This window comes from Acipenser ruthenus, chromosome 13 (assembly GCF_902713425.1).
Source record: "Acipenser ruthenus chromosome 13, fAciRut3.2 maternal haplotype, whole genome shotgun sequence".
Lineage (NCBI taxonomy): Eukaryota > Metazoa > Chordata > Actinopteri > Acipenseriformes > Acipenseridae > Acipenser > Acipenser ruthenus.
The window spans coordinates 37,600,566-37,623,220 of record NC_081201.1 but is presented as its reverse complement, the minus strand read 5'-3'; the positions used below and the strand labels follow the sequence as shown (position 1 = coordinate 37,623,220).

Below are 22,655 nucleotides of genomic sequence, written 5' to 3'. Positions count from 1 at the left end.
GTATTTCCACCCTTTTTCATTTTGTACAATATGATATGGCAGTAACTACTTGGTTTATTTTTTTTATTTTTTTATTTTTTACATATGAAATTACTACATATACTGTAGGGCCATATTTTCAAAGCGTTTACTCCGGTCTTTAATTAACTACTATTATTTCAAAGGAGGAAATTCTCTGCAAATTATATCAAACTGAGAAGCAGACAGCTTTAATGTGTAGAAAAGGCCATGAATAGCAGTTATACTTAAGTTATTTGATTCTAGTTTTATACAATTACCAGATTTTCTTCCTCCAAAAAATAAATCAAAACAGGAGTTATTTAAAGACTGGAGTTAACACTGAAAAGATATCCCACAGTATGTACTGTGCCACACCCTGTATAGTGTATCCATTAGTACTAAGACCTTTTCCGCATGCTGACTTTCAACACTTAGTGCCTGTCGCCCACCTAGTATGGGCTGCTTGCTACTTTCTGCTGCTGTATCATAATTGATTTCAGCCAAATAGGAACTGAAAGTAATGTGTTTAGTATTTTAATGTAACACAATACAATCTCAGTGGTATTTGCCCAGGCAAGTCTCATATCATTCCAGCATCCAAAGAAAACAGAAACCTTTAAAATGATTTACTAATGTAAAATATATATTTGTACACCGCAGCCCCTCTCACATACACCAGAGTAACAGGTGAAGGATTCTATCTTTTATTTTTAGTTCAGAGCAGCTGTAATGGCTTTTTTTTTTTTAAATCTCTTACTCACTCCAGCTATTTCTCCAATTGTTTCCCATTTAGTTTCTGAGAGCCCAATGATTACAAAATATAATAACAGAAAGTAAATGAATGCGGTGCGTGTTCAATTTTCCTAGTGATATTACAGGAAAGCTGCAGCAGTTGTACAAACCAATCCTGATAAAACATGAACCCTGTCTATTGTCCTGGGGATGTGTTGTGTCACTAAATGCTTTAATGGTGTCTGCAGTAGGGTATAACCAACGTGTTCTTAGTAATAACTATGTAGAGCTGTTAACAGAAAAAGTATGAACACTGGGTTGTAGCAGACTGAAATGCAAAAGCAAAACACAACAAACAGGAGTTAATAACCCTGTTTAAAGCTTGATTAAATTAAATAAAAGTCTGTATAATACATGCCCCTTGTTTCTGAAGAGTTAATTAACAGCACAGAGCAGGTGATCTCTAACTGAGATATTGTGCAATTGTAATGCTGGGGGACAGTTTCTCTAGGCTTATTTCTCAACCTGTTCTGTACTTGAAAACAACAAGCTCCTCATCCAAAAGAAGTATAATGCAACACAACGCAATGGGCCTGATTTTCCACCAAGGACAAATTGCTCATGTAATACATTTACTGTGGAGTGGGCAATTTTCCTCCAATTTGCCCACAATGGAAAATACAGGCTCATAAATGGTTGTAACCCTGTAACCCAAGGAGAGCAGCTGACATGTTTTGTCTATGAGTAAACTATAGCGCCGTATTGTTTAACTACACTGTATATCCTTTAGCATGTCTCGTGTTGTACTGTTTAACTACACTGTATATCCTTTATAATTTCTCTTATTTTTCTTACCATCATTGTCTTATGTGGAATCCACAATTTGGAATGAACTCTGCTCCTTACATGTGGATAAACTTCAGTGTGTGATATTCTGTGTCTAACTTGTGAAATAAATAAACCCTAACTTTTCAAAATTGTTCACTCCACTTTCTATTCTACCTGCAAGCACAGCTCTCAGTGTCTAACCTAATTGTTTGTCTACAGTAGTTGGCAGTCATTTTATAGCCTCAATTCAAATTGAGTACTTTTTCTAGCTTGCCTTTAAGTTTTCTTTCTTTCTTTGTTTTTTAAATCAATGGGTTTGTTTTGTGCATGGCTGTGGCAAAGTGGTTTGCAGTGTGCAGGTGTAGAGGTGATGCAGTGGTCAAGACAATGACAAACAACAATGTTTTTAAACACACACAGAACACAAACATGGCCACAAGTCCAGAGTGAGAGCTGTAGTGCTCGTGGTGAAATACAATTTACTTGTGCACAGTGGTGAAGTGTTGTCTGGTATTTGTGCTGGCCTGTAACGACAGCTCTGGATCGTGTTAGCCGTCTAATAAATAACAATCAGTACAATTAGACTTGACAAAACAAACAAACACTAAACACACGGTTATTTTACTTTCGTCCTTCAGCATTTCTCTTAACCATAAACAAAGGAACAGATCATCTAGCTACATCCCCTACTTGTACCTTCAGTCATGCCCCACAATGAATCATATCATACCTGAAGGGCTGCAATGCCAGATACCACCAAGTTATCCGGGCATTGCTGTCCTTCATTCTGCTTAACCACTTGAGTGGGGCATGGTCTGTGACAAGATCAAATGACTGTCCCAGCAGGTAGTATCGTAAAGAGTGAGTAGCCCATTTAATGGCCAAACACGCCTTTTCAACTATGGAGAAGTTGCGCTCCCGGGGGAGCATCTTCTTACTGAGGTACATGATGGGGTGTTCTACTCTGTCTACCTTTTGGGACAAAACCGCCCCCAGCCCAACATCCAAAGCATCGTTGTGGAGGATGAATCTCTTGGTGTAATGAGGGTGGGGGCCTGGCAAAGGGCTTGACCATTGTGGCATACTCGGGGATGAATCTGGTAATATCCGGCCAACCCCAATAGAGACCTCACCTGAGACTTGGTTTTGGGGATTGTCGCATCCATCAAAGCCTGGACTTTGGTGACAGTGGGTTTGACCCATCCATTTCCCATCATAAATCACAAATACTGTGTTTCTTGTTTGGCGAACGCACATTTCCTCAAGTTGGCTGTCAGCCGGGCTACCCTTAGAGACTGAAGGACAGCTGTAATCCTAGCCAAACGCTCTCTCCAGGTGGAGTTGTAAATAATCACATCATCAATATACGCTGCCACATACTCACAATGTGGGTGTAAGACCTGGTCCATCAGTCTTTGAAAGGCAGTGGGCACACCCTGTAGCCCAAACGGCATGGTAATGAAATGGAACAGACCATCAGGAGTCGAAAATGCAGTTTTCTCTCTAGAGCTGCGGGTTAAGGGGATCTGCCAGAATCCCTTCGGCAGGTCCAAAGTGGAGATAAACCTAGCCGTACATGAGGAGCTCGGCGAACTGAGGCATGGGGTAGGCATCGAACTTGGCAATAGTGTTTCCTTTACCTAAATCAATGCAGAAGCGGTTGGTGCCGTCCTTTTTGGTGACTATCACAATCTGACTGCACCACTCGCTCCTGGAAGGCTCAGTCACTCCAAGTTCGAGCATCACCCGCACCTCTTTGCTATCGCCACCCCACTGACTTTCTGGGATCCGGGAAGGTCTCGCTCGCACTGTGACCTCGCACTGTGACATGTTAATTTGGATTCATATGTTGGATTCATATGTTGTTTTTTTCTGACTTTATGTGAACGAAAAGACACAAATTCGCCCGTTTTCTCATTGGAAATAAGTACATTTCAAAATATCACTGTCCTGGCCACAAAAGCAAAGTTTGTGGGGAATAATAGCCATTTTCTATACTTTTGAGGCATAAGCAATTAGGAAATAACACTTACTACCCAGGAACCAAAAAAAAAATTGTTACACGATGTTATTTAATAAATACGCTGAGCGCAGTAAAGTTTGGCTTCACCCGCCCATCCATTGTTTTGTTTCTGGTACTTCCTGGTCCGTGACGTCACCACACACGCCACTCAACAAATATATATATATAGGGGCGTGACACTCCGCCACAGAGTGATATAGTCATGACCGTCTATGATAATCTAAGCTCGTCAACATTATTTGAAAGCAACGGCTTGGCATACAGAATCAGGCTCAAAAAATTTAACCATTCAGGTCTCAATCTCCGCCTTATATAAAATATCCTCGGTAAAGAGTGCAACTGAGATGCAGTTCTTAGCCTTGGAAAGAATGGTGTTCAATGAGGTTCACAGTTTAATATAATAATTCAGTGGCCTATTCTGCTGTCAAGTATGACAGTTTCATAAAATCACTAACTCAAGCTTCATCATGCTTTGTGATACATTTTTTCCATGTACTTTATGCCAATAAATGTGCATTGCATGTAAAACAATTGGTTCATTGTGTATTTGGGATAACCACAGTTTAAACGCAGGTTAGTCTGCAGTTCATATTATGCCACCAAGGGAGATAAAAAATAAATAAATGCATACATAAATAATCCCGTAGGAACAGTAGCATCAGTGGTCTATTCCAATTCTTTCATTCTTGAATACATTATGCATGCGATTACTTATAGAACACATCAAAGTTTGCCCTCTGATGGAATGTTCTTCAAAAGAGTTTGAAATTAATTACTTTTGTATCTGATGATCCCGTTGGTCATAAAATGCACAATCTAATTTAGTCAAGCTATTTATGCATAAGGTATGTGATTATGTTGGCAGGGGTGCATTGTTTGCTGTTTACCACAAGCCTGCTGCATGACCTTACAGTACAATCTCACTGCAGCTGTGATTATATGATCTTAACCAAGATGCATATTAGCTTCAGCTGGTCAGTGACTGGATATATTCTAATTAGCAGTATTTTAGAGTTGCCTTTATCACTATGGTATTATCTCAGACAGCTTATTTTTCTTAATTAAAACTCCCAACCCTGCTTTGACAACTTTTAGATCACATGATACAGTAGATACCTGCTAAATATTCTGATTATTAAATTCAAATTCCCATCCATACCAATGATGGCCCCCAATTTGTATATGAAGTAAGATAAATAATTTTTTTTCATCTAATTTGTTTTTGAAAACATCACCGTCGTATTCAAAATACTGTAAACGTGAGGAAGATTTACATTGAGATTTGGAAAATGTTTGTTTGTTCTGCCAGGCAGTATAAAAACAACAATATACTGAACCTCTGTGAACTTTCCCTTTATAGCCATCACATCGCAGAGGGCCTTTAAAAAGTCTGTCTTGACAATATATAGTAACTTGAGATTTATTTTCTGCACAGATTGTTCGTGATTATCACACTCACTCACATCGGAGTCTATTCAGCTGATGTATTATTCAACTATACTGCTGTAGTTTAAATGATTAAAAGCTTTGTGGGGCTTTGTGAACACTGACATCACTAACAGTGTGTGTGTGAGTAACGTAAGTTAAAGCTTTGTGGGGCTTTGTGAACACTGACATCACTAACAGTGTGTGTGTGAGTAACGTAAGTTAAAGCTTTGTGGGGCTTTGTGAACACTGACATCACTAACAGTGTGTGTGTGAGTAACGTAAGTTATAGCTTTGTGGGGCTTTGTGAACACTGACATCACTAACAGTGTGTGTGTGAGTAACATAAGTTAAAGCTTTGTGGGGCTTTGTGAACACTGGCATCACTAACAGTGTGTGTGTGAGTAACGTAAGTTAAAGCTTTGTGGGGCTTTGTGAACACTGACATCACTAACAGTGTGTGTGTGAGTAACGTAAGTTATAGCTTTGTGGGGCTTTGTGAACACTGACATCACTAACAGTGTGTGTGTGAGTAACATAAGTTAAAGCTTTGTGGGGCTTTGTGAACACTGGCATCACTAACAGTGTGTGTGTGAGTAACGTAAGTTAAATACCAAGCTTGGTCGCATTTTGATATTCAAACGGTATCTGTAGTTAGATCAGACACTATTTAGACTAACTGAATATACCTCATTGTTTGATCTGTTTACTTTCAGACCCTACATTTAAATGGCAAATGGGATTATGTTTCAGCTCTGAATCACATTCTGAATGAAGCAGCAGTATTTTCAATACTAGGATTCTTAAAATGCTACCAGAAATACCTTGTCTTGAAGACACTGGAGAAAGATGTTATTTGTTCTGGTCAATGTTTCAAGACAGAATGTATGTAAGTGTTTAAGATGTAATACAGCATACACTAGTGTGCAATAAGGTCAGTGATGTTTTCAGTTGACTAGCTCCCATAGTGCCATGGCTTTTCAAATGCTTTTCATGAATGCAGAATTGGTCTTGTCTGTTTAAAATAGGGTTGTTTATGGCCAACTTAAAGAGTGAAATAAGCACAGCACCCTGTGAATGTTCATGGAGTATTCTGCAATGCATGGTAAAGAATGCTTGTTTAGAATGTTTAAACCTCAATTAAGCAACTCAATTTGGAGAATTTCATTCCTTAGATCAAGCTCTGAATTTGCATAGAAAAGCAGCGTCATTTGAAACAGTGCAATTTGCACGGAAATTCTGTCTCTGAATGTGAAAAATGAAAGAAGAAGATCAATTCAGAAAAGAGACCACTCTGCAGAGTTCAATACACTTGATTCACATGTCAGAAATGATTCACCACAGCCACATGTTGTTCTTATTACCTGTCTCATAAACAGGTGAGAGGGAAGGATGCCTGGAGGGACAGGCTTGCACTGTAGCTAACCTTCATTGTTAACTGAGGAGCTTCAAGGAACCATCCAGGCTGGCAGTGTCCTTGCATTCGCATGCAGAATCTGTTTAGTTTGTGAAACAAGTTCTGTTCCTACACATAGAATACATTAATAGGAAAAGATTGTCTTGACTGTATGCACATGTCAAAATATAAGTGTGATGTACAAACAGAGTTGGATGCGCATACAGACAGCCTCCCTGTCCCCACATATTCTGATAAGCTCATTATTTTTTTTTCTAAAAAATATTCACTCAAAGTTTCATTGCAACTGAACAAGCAGTTACCTAGATACATGAAAACATGCAAGTGACATACAACAGACAGTTAGAAGGACAGACAGACAGCATTTGTTAACCCCAGTAGACTGATCTGATTCAATTAACAGAGTGACATAGAGACAGGCAGACTCCATAAACTCCTACAGTAGATACACTGAAAACCTTGCTAATGAAAACTCAGACATCCTGTATGAAGTGTGAAATATGCATATGTAATTGCAGCATCCACTATATCACCTCTTGTGAGTAGGAAGACATTTCCCAAAATAAATCCTCCCTAGTATTTATATTGTAAAATGTATGGAAGGGAGATTTCATCACTTATACAATTCAACCTACGCTTGTCTGAGGCCACATGCTAAATCTGGAGCAACTACCCTGTAACTAGGGATAAAAATAATGTCAAATGTTAATGTTTTTCTTTTCTAATTTCGGTACCCTTGGCACAGGTTTTATTTGGTTCATATTTTATTATATACCACAGTAACTATTGAAAGCTTTGCTGCATTCATTGATTTTTCCTCTTAACTGTAGAGACTGACTATAGAGATACAGTACTGTATATGCATTTTATATCTGCTATGCAGGTAAGAAAAACACGGTCTCTGCATTATCATTACGTGCTCGTGCTTCATCTTAAAAACTGCAGTTGACATTCCTATCTTTCAACTTATCTTGCTTGCTGTAAGTTGTAACAGTAGCTATCTTTACCCACGAGAAAAAGAAAAAAAAACATTCATGCATTATCTTTATTCATCTTCTGTTTTCTTCTGATAAATGAAATGCTAGTGTAGATGGATTATCTAATAATAAATGACTTTGTGCCTTGCCAAACGGAGGCTGAAAACATATACTGTATATATTTTGTGAACATTTTAATCCACTTGCAACAATGTATACAAATGGAGCCACAAATCTCAAATAATTAACAAAGATACGGAATTCTGCTAATACTGTAAATTTCAGGGTTTTTGTAAGCAATGTTTGTACAGGGAAGAGTGTGGAGGGGGTTAGGAAAGGAATGATAACCCCACCACCACCTCAGTCCTGTGACAAGGACCTTCAACAATATTCAAGTTACAGGAGGGCAGAATAAATAAGACTTAAACTCTACCCTAACCCTGGAGCCCTCGAGACAAGCTTTCTTCCATTTCTTCTCAGCTCTCAAAAAGGATAATGTAGTTTTTAATTAGGAGAGGCACTGAGCTATCACATATAACCCCAGGCAGAACTAGCATTCCTATTCACACACACCTAGCTGTCACTTTATTACATCCTTAATACTAGCACAGACTGCATCCCTTGTCAGTCTCCATGCCACTGTAGTTACCATTCCTCCAGGAACCCTATTGTTCAAGATAATCACACTGGCACTTTAAACATTACACAAGACACCTGGAGTTATGATTTACAGTAAAGCTCTCTTATAAAGCAGTTTTTATACACATTTTCCCAAAGGACACAATACGGAATGTGTTTGTCTTTGTGAATAAGTACAATAAGCCTCCTTGCTGTCTGTAAATTAAAAACATATTCAGCATCAAAACAAACTCAATACAATTGTTGCTTTCTATAGTCTACCCCGTATCTTCAGCTCTGAATAACACAATTAAGCTACACTGTATATGAATATTAATCTGTGTTTGAGATTGTGCCATATACAATACAAGCAAAAACAAAATCAAGGAGAAAAACAGCTTGGTAAAAAAACACAGGGAAATATGTGTGCGTCTGATCCTGTGCCACCTGGCAAACCAGGGAACCATTTGTGATTTAATCTGAAGAGCATTTCAAAGGGTTTGTAAAGCAAAGAGCACACACCTACTCTTCAGAGTCAGATCTAGAGGATTCAATGGCAACGTGTTTAATACCTAATAAACTTTAGTTTACATACAGTACATCGACATAATGTAACGAGGAGCAGAGTCCTTCTTTTGATGAGATAATTAAAAGCGTGTGCACAAAAATCCTTAGGTTTAATGTGCTACACATTTATTTTATTTTATTTATTTATTTATTCTGGACTACATTTTTACATGAGCTATTTTTCAGAAATTCAGTTTAGACTAAAAAAACAACCTGAAAAGTGAAAAATAGGAAATTGTGATTGCGCTAAGCATGGAGATGTTAATATTTTCTACTCCACACATGTGAGTCTCAGAGTCATCATTTGGAAGCTTGTATACAGAGGCAGATTTGTCGGTATCTGAACAGTAAGCATGTAAATAAAAATACAGTACAGCGTGAAACAAGGCTGGGTGGGTTAATCATGGACTTGAACACAATACAAAAACGAGCCAGAGATAAGCGATACAGATCCGTTAGATGGTCTGTTAGTTTAGAGTTCATGGATTTTCTAAAGCATTATTAGTAGTAATTTAAACAAAGACGTTTACGGACACGTTTAAAGGGCCAGTCTTATTGGTGTGTTGTTATCCAAGCAGTTCAATATGCTTTAAAGTGGTGTCATGCTGCAATGTAAAACGCTCAATTTAAACTTCTCGACAAGATTGGTTGGGTGTCTGCTGAATTAGACATTAAGCGATGGCCACCCGCATGTTGGTAAAGTCATGTTGAAGCCATTAGGAAACATTATTTGTTTTACAAAAAGCTTCTAAATGTTACAGGCTGGCATTGTTGATTCATTATAGTGTGCAATCCTAATCGGCCACTAAAAATAACTGTTTTCAACCTCATTCAATTATCCATGCTGTTACTTCATACTTTCCTTAAGTGTTCAGAAAATGATTATTATTGTACAAATCTAAAACAAATGGTAAATTGACTGTACAGAATTGCATTATCACAACTAGGCATCCCATATGGATAAAACAACTGTTTGAATTTCAAGGAGACACGTTCTCTAGAATATAATATGTATATATATATATATATATATATATATATATATATATATATATATATATATATATATATATATATATATATCATATATTTAGATACCTAGATCAGGGTTCAATACAGATTTCTAGAGAATGTAATTGTATTACTGTAGCATTGAAAAGAAGAAACAAAAGAAAACATTCATTTGGGATCCAGACAATCGTGAAAGCATGGAGATGGGATTGCAGTCGTTTTGCATTGCTTGTTAACAGGGCTGTTGTTTTATTTGTATAAAGACTACACACATCACATCGGTCATCAGTTGCTGCTTTAATCAGAATCCCAGCCTTATTATTTCCACTGACCTGTAAAATTCACATTGGCTTCAAGCCTACAAGGCATTTGATACAATCTGAAAGGATGTCATTCCACACCCTGGTAATGAACTTCTTTGGCGAGTTTCGTACATTAAAATAATAGCAGGGGGCACTCCCTTGAAGCAGCTTGGAGTGCCCCACTCTGCCTGCAGGATCCCCCCCTGCCACCTTATTTCAGAAGGTATTACTCACTGTAGCACTGATGCTTCCTGACTCGCCACCACATTTTTTTTTTCTTTTGTCAACAGAAAACCCTGTCCCTTAAAATCAAGTTTACAAATTCTTATAATCATCCAAATAGCCATCTAGTGGTAGTACTTACACATAATTACAATGGTATTATGCATAATTGCAATGCACGTAACGTGTACATCTTTGTGCATGATATATGTACACAATTGTATCAGGAAAGGATTAGGGTTAGGTTGGTTTTTACACATTAGGAACTGTACATTGTAACTATGTATAATATTACTGTAATAGTGTGTAATTACATGTGTATTTAATGAATAACTACTATGTAAATACACAGTAATTAGGGACACTTAATGTAAAGTGTTACCTAGTTCTCCTAAGATATGTTAAACTCGTCCACTACTTCCTTTTGGTGAGGATAGGTATCATGCAAAGCTTTAGTCGAGTTCCACATTATTATATACAGTACAGCATACTCGAAGCATAGCATACACATATTATACGCTCCAACCCCATACAATATATTAAACATTAAGCCAAACATCACTTTAATCTACTCAATCATTCAAATAAAATTAGTCACAGAAATAATATCGTTTCATTAACAATTTCTTCCCATTATATTAATATATAATATCTGATTAATAATATCTGATGTTGGCAAAGGCTGATTCTGAACATGTTCCCTAAAATTACATTTGATAACAAATTTAAACCCACAATGTGAGAAACAAATACAACGTTTTCCTAACAGAAAAGATGAGAGCAATGATTTATTCTATTTATAGCCACATCCTGGCACGTTTTGTATACTTCTTTTCAAGAGTCTTATTCAACAGATGTATTCATTAAGTCTCACCTGTGATCCATTTTTGAAAAGCTTTGAAATGAGATATAGAAGATGTTTCACAATAAGATCAAATGAAGTGTCTTTAATATGAAGCAAAGGAAAAAGGAGTACAAGCAGGTACAGGGAAGGTATAGAAATAAACAAAAACACTTAAGCTGTTTGTCAACTGGCACTGGGTGCTGTACCCTCTTCCACTCCATAAGCAATTATTTGTTATTATTTCACACATGCTTTAGACTCACTCATCCCAACCAGAAACCCGACCCTGTTCAGACTACCGATTTATTAAAAGCATCCATTGTAGTGTCTTCATTTTGTGTTTTTTAAAAGAGGGAGGAGAGAGAGGGAGTTCGGTGTAAATGTAGGACTCATGTTGTGTTGCTCCGTTCCTCCTTTATTATGTTATCGATGTAGAGACGGTATTCCCAACGCTTATATGTGCATAGGATTGATACTGCTACTGCTACTGAAGGGAACTGAGTTATGTATCGCTCATGAGAGATAATAAAAGTCTTAAATTGAATTCCCTGAAACACTGCATATCTGTAGCCTCCCATCGAACCTGCAGTCTGTTGTATTAAGATTTGGTTGTGACCAGATTTACATAAAATCTTTTTTATTGCCTGTGCCTGCGTATGTGTTCCTTCGACTGAAAAGGACATGATACAACTAAATGAAATATATCAACCCTATACCAAACCGCTTCTCGGTGAAGACAGTTACAAGCTCCCTGAGGTTCTTAGATATTTGTTTGTTTTTGGATTCACTGCTTTAGCTGAGGCTGCAACTGTTGATCCTATTTATCCATCTGACCATCACCTGTCCTTGGAATGAGAATGCTTTGATTTAGCCGTTCTGAAGTCAGCGTTTGTATTTATTGTCTAAACTTATGCCAGAGGGGATAGAGGGGATATTGGAGGGAAATTCCCTGTAACAGGATGTGAAAAGAGAAGAAACCAGCACTATCAACCCATATGTGTGCTGGCAGTAAAGCTGCAGATCCTGCCTGGGAAACCAAAAGGAGAGCTACATTGTCCCTTTCACTCCCATGGGCTAGGGAGATAAATCATCTTGGGTTGGTTCAACTAACAGCACCACAGCAACCCCTCCAGATAAACTGGAGACCAGTCAAGCTGAACTTCAGCATGCAAGGTTCAACAGCTTGGCAACATTCGCTGCTTAGGTTTTCCCTTGCAACATCTATGGGACACTCTTTCTGTGTTGTAAGTATAAGGACTTACAGTGCCTTCCCTAGGGCCAGACCTGCTGCAGAGTACTTTTTAGGACCTGTGCCTAAGCTTAGTCATTCTCTGCTAGGAGTGGAACTCGGTTTGCTCATTCCAAATTGCCTTTGGTAAACAGGCCTACTGGTAAGCAGGCACACAGATGCAATGCTGGGAAATTAAAATTGTTTCAGTGACTGCTTATGGTTGTTCTTGTGACTGCCAAATTGTGGAAAGACTTAAAGAGTTAAGAACCACTAATAACGTTTAAAGTTTCAAAACTGCTTTTGTGCTTTTGAAGATATTGCCAGTCTACCGAAGTGACAGTCTGCAACACTTATTGAGTAATCACAATAAACTAATAAAACATTATTTAACTGTGCCATTAAAACAAGAGCTATGGAGTGAAAATAATATGCTAATTAGCAACAAATTAGACAAATTCCATGTAAACTGCAATTAGGGTCTTGTATCTGCTAGAACCCCCTTCTGTTTTGCATTGGTACTACTTTAATAAATCAATAGTCTTAATGTATAATCTAATATTTTTTACCAAGGTACACTGTTTACTCATACCCTTTGAAAAATAAGCTATTATTATTATTATTATTTATTTCTTAGCAGACGCCCTTATCCAGGGCGACTTACAATTGTTACAAGATATCACATTATTTTTACATACAATTACCCATTTATACAGTTGGGTTTTTACTGGAGCAATCTAGGTAAAGTACCTTGCTCAAGGGTACAGCAGCAGTGTCACCCACCAGGGATTGAACCCACAACCCTCCGGTCAAGAGTCCAGAGCCCTAACCACTACTCCACACTGCTGCCCCGATGAATCTTGAGGATGATTAGTCTAAGATAAACCAAAAACAAAAAGGTTACCAAGCACTCAATTTAGACCTAAAAAAACAAACAAACAACAGCTTGTTCAGACACCTCAAGGCTTGGGAATATATATAATATATACAACATCAGGCTTCCATTGGATTTTTAAATATCTTGCCATTTTAAATAGAGTTCAGATATTCAGTAATGAATATTTTCAATTAATATATATATATATATATATATATATATATATATATATATATATATATATATATATATATATAGTGTGTGTGATGGTGTGTGTGTGTGTGTTGACCCCATGTAACACCACCCCATCAAGCAGCATGATAACTCTAAGATTGAGTGAATGACTGAGCATGTAGAATGAATTCATTTGATCTTGCCTCTGTCCAGACTGGCATAAAAATCATAGCACTGAGCATGGTGCCTATGGACCTGAGTCCTGTCAAATTCTGCTTAATAACTTTATTATCGATCTGCATGGCCACTCTGCTTTGAAAAGTTTTCAAAAGATGCAATTCTTTGATGTATCTAAAAGCACAGGCCTGTCCACAGGCCTGAAATATACTTTACCTTGAGCGCTTATCTTTCAGTCCAGTGCACATGGGTGGAATTAAACATTACACTATTTATTTCTTCACGTTATCCTTTAAAGGCAGGTACATAGATCTATGGCAAGGCACAGACAATTTGCTTCTAACCTGACAGCAATGGTCTGCTAAGACTGCTAATGAAGGTTGGGCTTGGTCAGAGCTTTGAATGCAAGCCTTGAAGGAACATGACGTGCGCTAGAAGGGGGTGGTTGTGTGGGCCGCTCTCATCTGTTAAGTAAAAAATGATTTATTGTATAAGTGACACTGTACTGCTGGATATGCATTGTATGCACAGTATTTTGACATAAATATCCCATGAAAAGAGGTTTTATGCTGATGTCCTAGCTAAAGTCCAAAGCAGGTTGAAAGTCTTGGCTCTGGCTAATTCAATTCAAAAGCACACACACTAAAACAGCACAGGACATTCAAAGTCAGTGCTCTGATCAAGTTGATACAATTGAGTAGACCCCTGATGTAATGAAGTTGGTGCTGCCAATAACAAGACTCTGCTGCAGAGTGACAGAAAAACATACCAGTGTATTAGAGAGATCCATTTTGTATACAATCATTCCAACTTCCACTCTCCCTAGCACAACGATATATAGATTGGAATACCTTATTTTACCTACCTTATACACTATTCACTTGATAATTCAGGATTCAATATGGACTGTATCTTCAATAAGTCATTTTACTATTCTGCATATCACTATGCATTGCAATGTTACTCTGCTTGTAAAATATGTTTTAAAACCTTTTTAAAAAGCTACAACAGATGTTGAAGCCATACCGAGTGCCACCTTTGAAAGGACCTGCGTTGTCTGTGACGGTTTCAAAATCTACTGATCAAGCAAGATCAAGCAAGATCTAATGATCAAGCAAGATCTAATGATCACTTGCTAGACTTTGATCTTACCTCCACAAAGAGCTCTCAGTGACACTTCCCAGGTTAAAGTCATAGAGCTTCGTCAGGATGAGAATGACCTGCAAAACAGGAAAAGAACCCCACTTAGTAATGACACAGTGTCCCCGCACTGAACCGAAGGTTAACTTAAGGCTGCCAGATATTAGGAAGCAATAGTAGATCACAAACATCACATCAATTCTCAGGAGACATTTTGTGCCTTAAATCTGTTCCAAATTGAAATCACTTTGGAGAGTGTTTGAAACAGCATTTTTAAATATGTTTAAACAAATACATTAAAAAAAAAAACCAACAGCAAGGATGTTTTGGGAGTCTATCTATAAAAGCTGTTATGGATAATGCAGATTCCATGGGGTAGATCAAGAGAGATTCCAAAATATCCCCCTACATATAAAATAAATACATTTTTACAGTCACGTTCACAGCACAACTTCAGGCTTCATAAATTTCAATTAAACCTTATATTCACTGGAAGTATTGCACATCATTGAATTCTGGAGTAGTTGCAACAACACCCTTTTGTCAAAACATTTCACATAAGTGCTGTTCCATCAGAATCCAGGGCCCATTTTGAAGCCAGCACAATAACTGAACTGCTCCTTCCAGCTGTGCCTTGCTAACCCTTTACTGTTAAAATTGTTTTATTCCACTCAGAAAGTTTGCTTTTACCTTCACATACTACAAATAACATGATAACACCTACAGTAATAAGGAAGGTGAGATATTTTATAGAAGCCTGATTCTCTGTTCTATCGCTGCACCTACTGTAGATTTGGAAAATGAATGAAAAGTTTCTGAAGTTTTGGAAAGCTGCCACATTGGGCTCCTGGGAACAATATTATCAAGAAAAGCAATATGTGGAAACTGCCAGAAACATGCCACACAGACACACATCTGAGAGGCATCACCTCTCAGGGGAAATCAGAACTCTATCACAACTGGAGATTTTGTGATACTTCATTGAAAGGTAACAAGCATATTCTTTTTTATGGTATTTTATTGTTGCTTGTGTATGGAATACAACAGACAATCGCTACTGACTCTAGGTATTTCTTTTTGTTTATAATTGCAATTATTGTAACCCCTGCATTGAGGTTTCAAATCAGCCAGTAATTGCTGAATAATGTGGTGTCATTATGCATTGCCAAAAACGTGACAACTTTGGGAAGTCTTTTTTTTTTTTTGTTAAGTTATGTCACTTAGTCTTTTGAGAACACACATGCTTGTTTATTTAACGCTTAGCTCAATCATTGGCTGGTCCTTTGTGCTGTATCTATAACAACATGATGAGGCGCCTTATGTTTTCAAGGTAAACATTTCAAATAGTGCCTTCATCACCATTATGTTTTCAAAGGGGCTTGCAAATGTAATTTTATGGAAATTATCTCTTTCCTGCTCTGTTGCCGTATTAAAGGGCATTTTCCTCACATACTGTATTTTCCCATAGGCTGTACACACTTCAGCCCACACGTTTATGTATCCTCATAGCAGTCTCAATGCTCCCTGAAAGGAAGCTGACCCCAACACTGGGGGAAGATGGGGTCAAAGCCTGGGGCTTTGGATAGCAGATGGTCTGGACCACTTCAGAGGCTGCTGGCGGTAGTGGGGGGGGGGGGGGGGGGTAACGAATGGAGTGTAGTCATGGAAACTGAACTTATATCAAAAGTGTACATTGCTATGCATGATAAGTTTGTCAGTCTGGAGTTTCGTATGATCTGCAATGCAGTAGATGAAAACAACACAAGAACATAGTTCAGTTTATGCAAATATGTTATGCATTCACTTTCTTCAGATGTTCAAAGTGAAACTATAGCCCATACTACAACAGCAATGCACTTTTTATAAAGAAGCTCAATACTCATTTTGAACCTGTTTCTGCGTATTCATTTTTTGACAGTCCAGGGATGCCTTTTTCGAAGACGTACCAGGGGGCTACAGTGGTTTAAATTGTTCATACGTTGCACAATGATGGGTCATGTGGTGACACTGCAGTATAAATCTGCAATGTCAGTTATACGGCTGGTTTCACAAACCCTGATTAGCCCTAACCTTGGATTACTTTACCTACAATAGCACCAGGTAGTCCAGGATTAGTGCTCAACTAGGTCTGTGAAAAGCAAATAGGCAAGAGCATTCAGTTTCTGTGGAGAAAATTGCTTGACCCCAGAAGGAAGTTTTTGCAGACAAAAATGAATTTGTGTTACAATCACAAAATGAAAATGACATATTAAGGCCAGAGTAGCCATCTTGTGCTACAAATGATGAATCTGTCGGCTGTGACAACTGAAACACTGTGAACACATCACCACCATTTACCAATAGAGGGAGCTGGTCATACCTTATAACACAGTCCTGCGCTGGTCCAATTTTTACGACCTTCTTCCCACCTGGACCCACTACTACCAGACCCGACTCGAACCCGCAACCCGCTGCAGCTCTGTCTTCTTACCCGCGATCCGACCCGCTTTAAAAAGACCTGCAACCCGATCCGTACCCGCACGTGTTTGTCCTTTACCTGCTGCCTGCGTCGACTGGCTCTCTCACGCTCTCATTCACACACAGATATCTACCATTCGCCACAGACTGAGTTTATACAATAGGCTACACAGAGTGGTAGCTTTCTCTAGTGGTCTTGATGTATTTTAACATTGTAACATATTAACTATCTCTACTTTATTTACTATAAAATACCTGTCTATTCCTTTCGTGCCATCAGTTGAAAGGGAGCTACACCTGTGCTTTCGCAGAGATGTACCAGTTTTGTGGCTGTCATACACAAACACATTATAACAGGTTTTACAAGCAACAAATCCAGTCACATGTTCATTATTTTCATTTGCTATGATTCCAAAAGAATTCCACTCTTCGGATTCAACTCTTGAACTATTATCCACTGCATGATATAAACCCTGCGCTATCTTTTGTTTCACCTCGTCCAGAGACATGTTAAATATCAACAAGCAGACATGATAAAAGGATCTTGCGACATATCAAACAAGCGGTAATGGAAACCGAGAACACTGCTTAAGTGCTTTAGTGCAGGAAATAACGGCACTTTTACCTTCTAATACGTTATTTGGGAAAGGGTTACAGACGAGTACACTGAAAGGACAGAAAACATTTTTGGTGATTCAAATTCAGACCTGAGTCTGACCCGAAAATTACATCTTTTAACCCTGGTTAAAATGTCTTTAAGTGGATCTGTTAAGTCTATAGTAACGTTTATTTTGCCAAGGTTTAAAACACTCATCTATCTTTATAGAATCGTATCCTTGTTGTGTCTTCTTGAATTAAATGAAGACAGGTGTTGTACTGTAGTTGTGTCCCCATTTTTCAGGAATGATAAATGTGAACCGCATTTTTAGTCATTTCAATGTACCACACACAGTCATGCCTTCCGTCATCCTTCCAGTGTTTGTTTATAGTGGCACAGATGTTCTTTGAGACAGCATTTAAGACTAAGGGGCCAGTGTAAGGATACATGTAAAGTAATTTGCGGCTGCAAAACACTGATATTGCTGCCAAAAAACGTGTTTAGCTGGCGTAAAGTGGGACTTAGCGGTCACTGAAAATGCGGCATATGTAAAGAATGATTTTCACCTGGCCTCAGGATGGCTGCTATGGTGCACTTCATGATGCGGCGATGGTTGTTGAGGACAGGCAGGAAAACCTTCAGAGGAGAAGGGCAAGATGGAGAAGACCCTGTATATTCAACCCAGGGTCACTTTGTTTGGGATGGATTGTCCTCTCCACCGGTGTCAGCTGTGATGTGGATGTGCTCCACAAATCTCATTCAGCGCCTACTGCTGTCTGTACTCCTAACTCACCTCACTGGACACACTGACCAATGCGATCAATAGCGACGCAATTTTTCAGTCGCATTGGACAGTGTGGTATGCTTTTTGATGCGATTTTACAGAACTGGTCGATCGATTTCAGTCGGCTCGCAGAGTTTAAACATGTTTAATATTTTGCAATGAGATTCCCTTTCTCAAAGTCAGCAACCAATTAGTTCACTGCGTTAGGTCATATAACTGGAGACATGCATGTATTCTCTGTCAAATGTTATATATTTCTACAAAGCCTCTTTCAGAAAAAAATTCTATTGATGCTGCATGCATTGAACTTTTTTCATATAGACAAGAGACTACAGACACTGTAAAACTCTCATTAATGAAGATTTTCCACCTTGGTGAACAAGAAATCCATATCCCACATTATCACCAAGCCCTTTCTCCCCGAGCGTAAGTTTTAAGACATCTTGAATCCACAAGATGCTTGTGAATTGCTAGAGAATGACATTATGGTTTTGCGAAACAGCATATCTTTGATAAGGCTTATGCACTAGAATTACACGCACAATCTTCCAGAATCTATTTTTCTCTCAGGCGAATGGCATAAGCTGGTTTGACATGGATGCAGCAGTTTATTATCAGCAAGTTTTGTTGCTTTTTTTTAGTGATACTTAGTATTTAGTATCAGTTCTGTTTATATATCAAGTCCTCAAGAGACAAATTAATTAAAGTTAACGAATATTAAACAAAGGACTAGATCATCCACCTTCTCTATCTGTATGGGTAGGCAGAGTAAAGGGTCTGTTTTTCAGGCATTCCCAGGTTAAGGTTGTGTCAAATGTCAGGTGGGAGTGCCTGTCTGGTGTTAGAGGTTAAGGTCATACTTACTGAGCAATATTGAAAATGAACCCTTAAACCCCTGTACACCTAGATTATGCAATAAATAATTGCTCTAATGAGACAAAAATAATGGTTTTGTGTAGGTTTAATGCTTACCTTGAAATCTGGTTCCTAAAACTTAGCAGTTAAAACTTAAGAGCATCAAGAAAAGGTAATTGATTGTGCTCCGATATTGATTAAGCTATTAGAGAAGCCATTAGTTCTTTTGAGATACACTAATCGATTTTGAAGTCATTAAATCTAGTCCCCTATAAATTAAGAAGCCCTTTACGTTATCAGATTGTTCTTTGTTTGATGCTTTAATCCGGGAAGAATGTTGGGAGCACAGTCTCTGGACTTATTTTCAAGCGAAACTGCTTTATTTAGAAAAAAGAGAAGAAGATGATTTTTCACAGAGACAAGATTGCTTTTTGGATCAAAAGGGTTCTCAATTTCTTCAGTTATCTTTGGTTTTTAAAATTCAGTCAATCTTTGTACAATTATGTCAGTCACGATTTCTCACTCATTTCCACAATCTTCGTCAGTGTGCTTTGGGTTATACTTAAGTTGACAAAGGAAGGTCTAAAAAAAAGTTTCTAATTCTATGGTTTTGTGTATTTTATAGCTATGTATGAAGTACAGCACATATAATGTACATATGGTCGAGTGAATGAAAATATGAAGCACATTCAGCAAATGTGCACATGATAATGTAAAGGACTCAAAACACAGAATTATTCATCTTGATGGAATGCTTTATCATGTTCGGTGTTCATCCTATAACAAAGGGTCCCCATTTCCCTTTAAATGCTCGTACCAGGACTCAGGCCGCGCATGTGTATATAGTGTGTTGTGTGTTTTCCACTCTATCGGCAGATTACCCACAACCTCCTTTCACAAGAATGTCATTATTTCAATGCTTGTCAAGGCTGTATCGTGTATAACAGCTAATTAACACATTGAATACTGTCTTTACTTAAAGCTTTGAAGTTGCATAACAGTATGTATCTCACGCCATACAATGTCTGAAGAGTCTAATGCTCTTTATCTACCGAGAGGACAATAGCTGAATCTGGCGATGTCTCAGCTCTTATAATCGGCAGCAGCAGCCTGCTCTTCTGGAAGAGAAGCTTCTCATTCCCCACCGACAGAAAGTTGAGTAGCAAACTGTTACTATAGCAACAGAAGAGTCGGCTTTGAAAATACAGTTTTCTTTAGTAGGCAGACATTTCATCTAAATGCACTGATCCCACACAGATCCTGCCTATTCCATTAAACAAAGAACAGGTATTGGTAATGGTATGAATAACAAACAGGTCACCCGGTCACCAAGTAAAACATCTACATCTTTCTGCCTGCCACACTGTATGTATTTGATACAGCTCTTTCTTGAAACAGATCCTGTCAATGATTCGTTCAACGTTATGTAAATGTTGCATTTCAAATGATAATGTATTTTCAGTTGCTGACACTTTAATCTCTGTTTATTCCGCATAAAGATTGATGGGGAGATGAAACATTCGATCTCTGCACGTAATAATACAAGTGAAAAACACTTTAAAATAAATGTATGTAACATGAATGTGGAAAGCATCTTAATTTATATGATTACATGTTATACAGTCATACCTTTTATTCGTTGCAATAGCTTGCCATTTTGAGTCAATTTCCAAGATATATAAGTTATTATAAAAATAGGCTTACTGTTTATTCTAACTAATCCTGACCTTTTCAATTATGTAAAATATAAATATTTTGTACTATTTTAAATAAGCCTAATTTATATTGTATTGTTATTTTATTAAGTCAAATACATGTTTATATTGATTTATTGATTCATTTACAGTACATTACAGACGACTATTGAATGCATGTCAACGTATATTTCTAATGGGAGAGAAAATGACATTTCCCAGAAAAAATAGCAAAAGACCCCCAATTTCACGAATGTGTTTTTAAGCACACGTTTGTATATGCTGTCAAGAAGAAATAAAGCACAACTGTCTAGAAATCCCCAAGATACCTTCTGTTATCAAGATAAGGAAAATAACTCCAGCTATAGCCTGACCATTCTAACCTCTGAAGCTATCCCCATCTAAATGCAATCTCCTCTTTGCATATGCCATGCTGTTTACACTGCCTTGGTTTACAACAAACCTCGGGTGAAATATTGCATTCAATATAGATGGCTTTGCTGAAACTCTTCTCTTGGCTCGTGTGTTGTTATTTATTCTAGAAAGCACTAAATTAAACCATCTTTAACTCCCATCCCTGTGCTTCCTGGCTCACAGTCCCACCACAGAATAAAAGTTGTAGAAACACAAATACCAGGCTCATAATTAGTTCCCACTTGAGAACTAGAGATTTAGCAGAGTCATCATAGGGCATTATAGTGTGGGCACCATTTGCAAAATAAACCTGTGTTAATTCAACATAAATTATAGACCAGGGTAAAACTATGAAAGACAGTTCAGAGACGAAGCACTTTCCAGAAAATGACTTCAAAGACCAATAACAAATAGGATGAACACATTTCCTGGGGAAAAGGCCAAACTGTTTGACAAGCCAAACTTTTTATTTTCACATTTGCCGTGCTAAAAGTTGATTGTTTTAAAACAAACTTCCTCAATTCGATTTCTGTTGGCTCAATTCCAAGCTTCCTTGTCTTTTTTCCTTAAAATCACAGCTTGATCAGAGATGCTGTGTAGTGTTGTGTTGTGTGCCGCTGAGAGAAGGTTAAAAGCTATGTAACTACTTGTGCAAATAAGCCTGGCTCATTTGGGGCGAACATGATCGCCGATTTGTGCCCAGCCTCTGCCATGTTACATCCACCTTAATAATTTAATAGTGCTGTAGGACTGGGCTGTATTTGTTTTTAATTGGATTCCCTCTCATCTTCCCACCTGGTGGTATTTGCAGTAGGATCAAGCTCTGCGGTCAACAAGACACCTAAAGTGGGGCATGACTGTAATAGGTTTGTCACCTGTTCTATAGGCAAAATGAAAACCAGCATTTGTCAGGGTTTGTATACAATCTCTCTCATGTATTTCTACTTGTATATAATGGGATGTACAGGGATTTACTGTCCGATGTACTGCCTTATCAAATGAGAATTGTATAATTAATTTTCATATACCATCTGTGCTACTCTGACCTGCCCAAATGTTGCTGATTATCTGAGCTCTAGAAATGATTAGCATCAAAGCCCAAATTGCCCTGAGGCATTCTTACATCTTAACAAAGTTTACATTTAACAAAGTCTTTTTTTCCCCATCAACATTATTATTATGTAAATTCTACATTTCCCTTTGGATGAATCAACATTTATCACTTTCATATGCCCATATGCTATTGACCATAACTTCTGGTGTGAAGCAGTGACAGAAGGACTGGTGATTA

General features: G+C 37.9%; 1 protein-coding gene across 2 annotated transcripts in view; it reads right to left on the bottom strand.

Annotated features, from left to right (window-relative positions):
• Nucleotides 1–22,655, bottom strand: part of LOC117417947 (VPS10 domain-containing receptor SorCS3-like) — a 112,798-nt gene that overhangs the window by 62,015 nt on the left and 28,128 nt on the right. For both annotated transcript variants that reach the window (XM_034030375.3, XM_034030376.3), the window contains exon 2: nt 14,575–14,642. In XM_034030375.3, the coding sequence (XP_033886266.3) occupies nt 14,575–14,642 (68 nt within the window). The remainder of the gene's footprint in view (nt 1–14,574; nt 14,643–22,655) is intronic.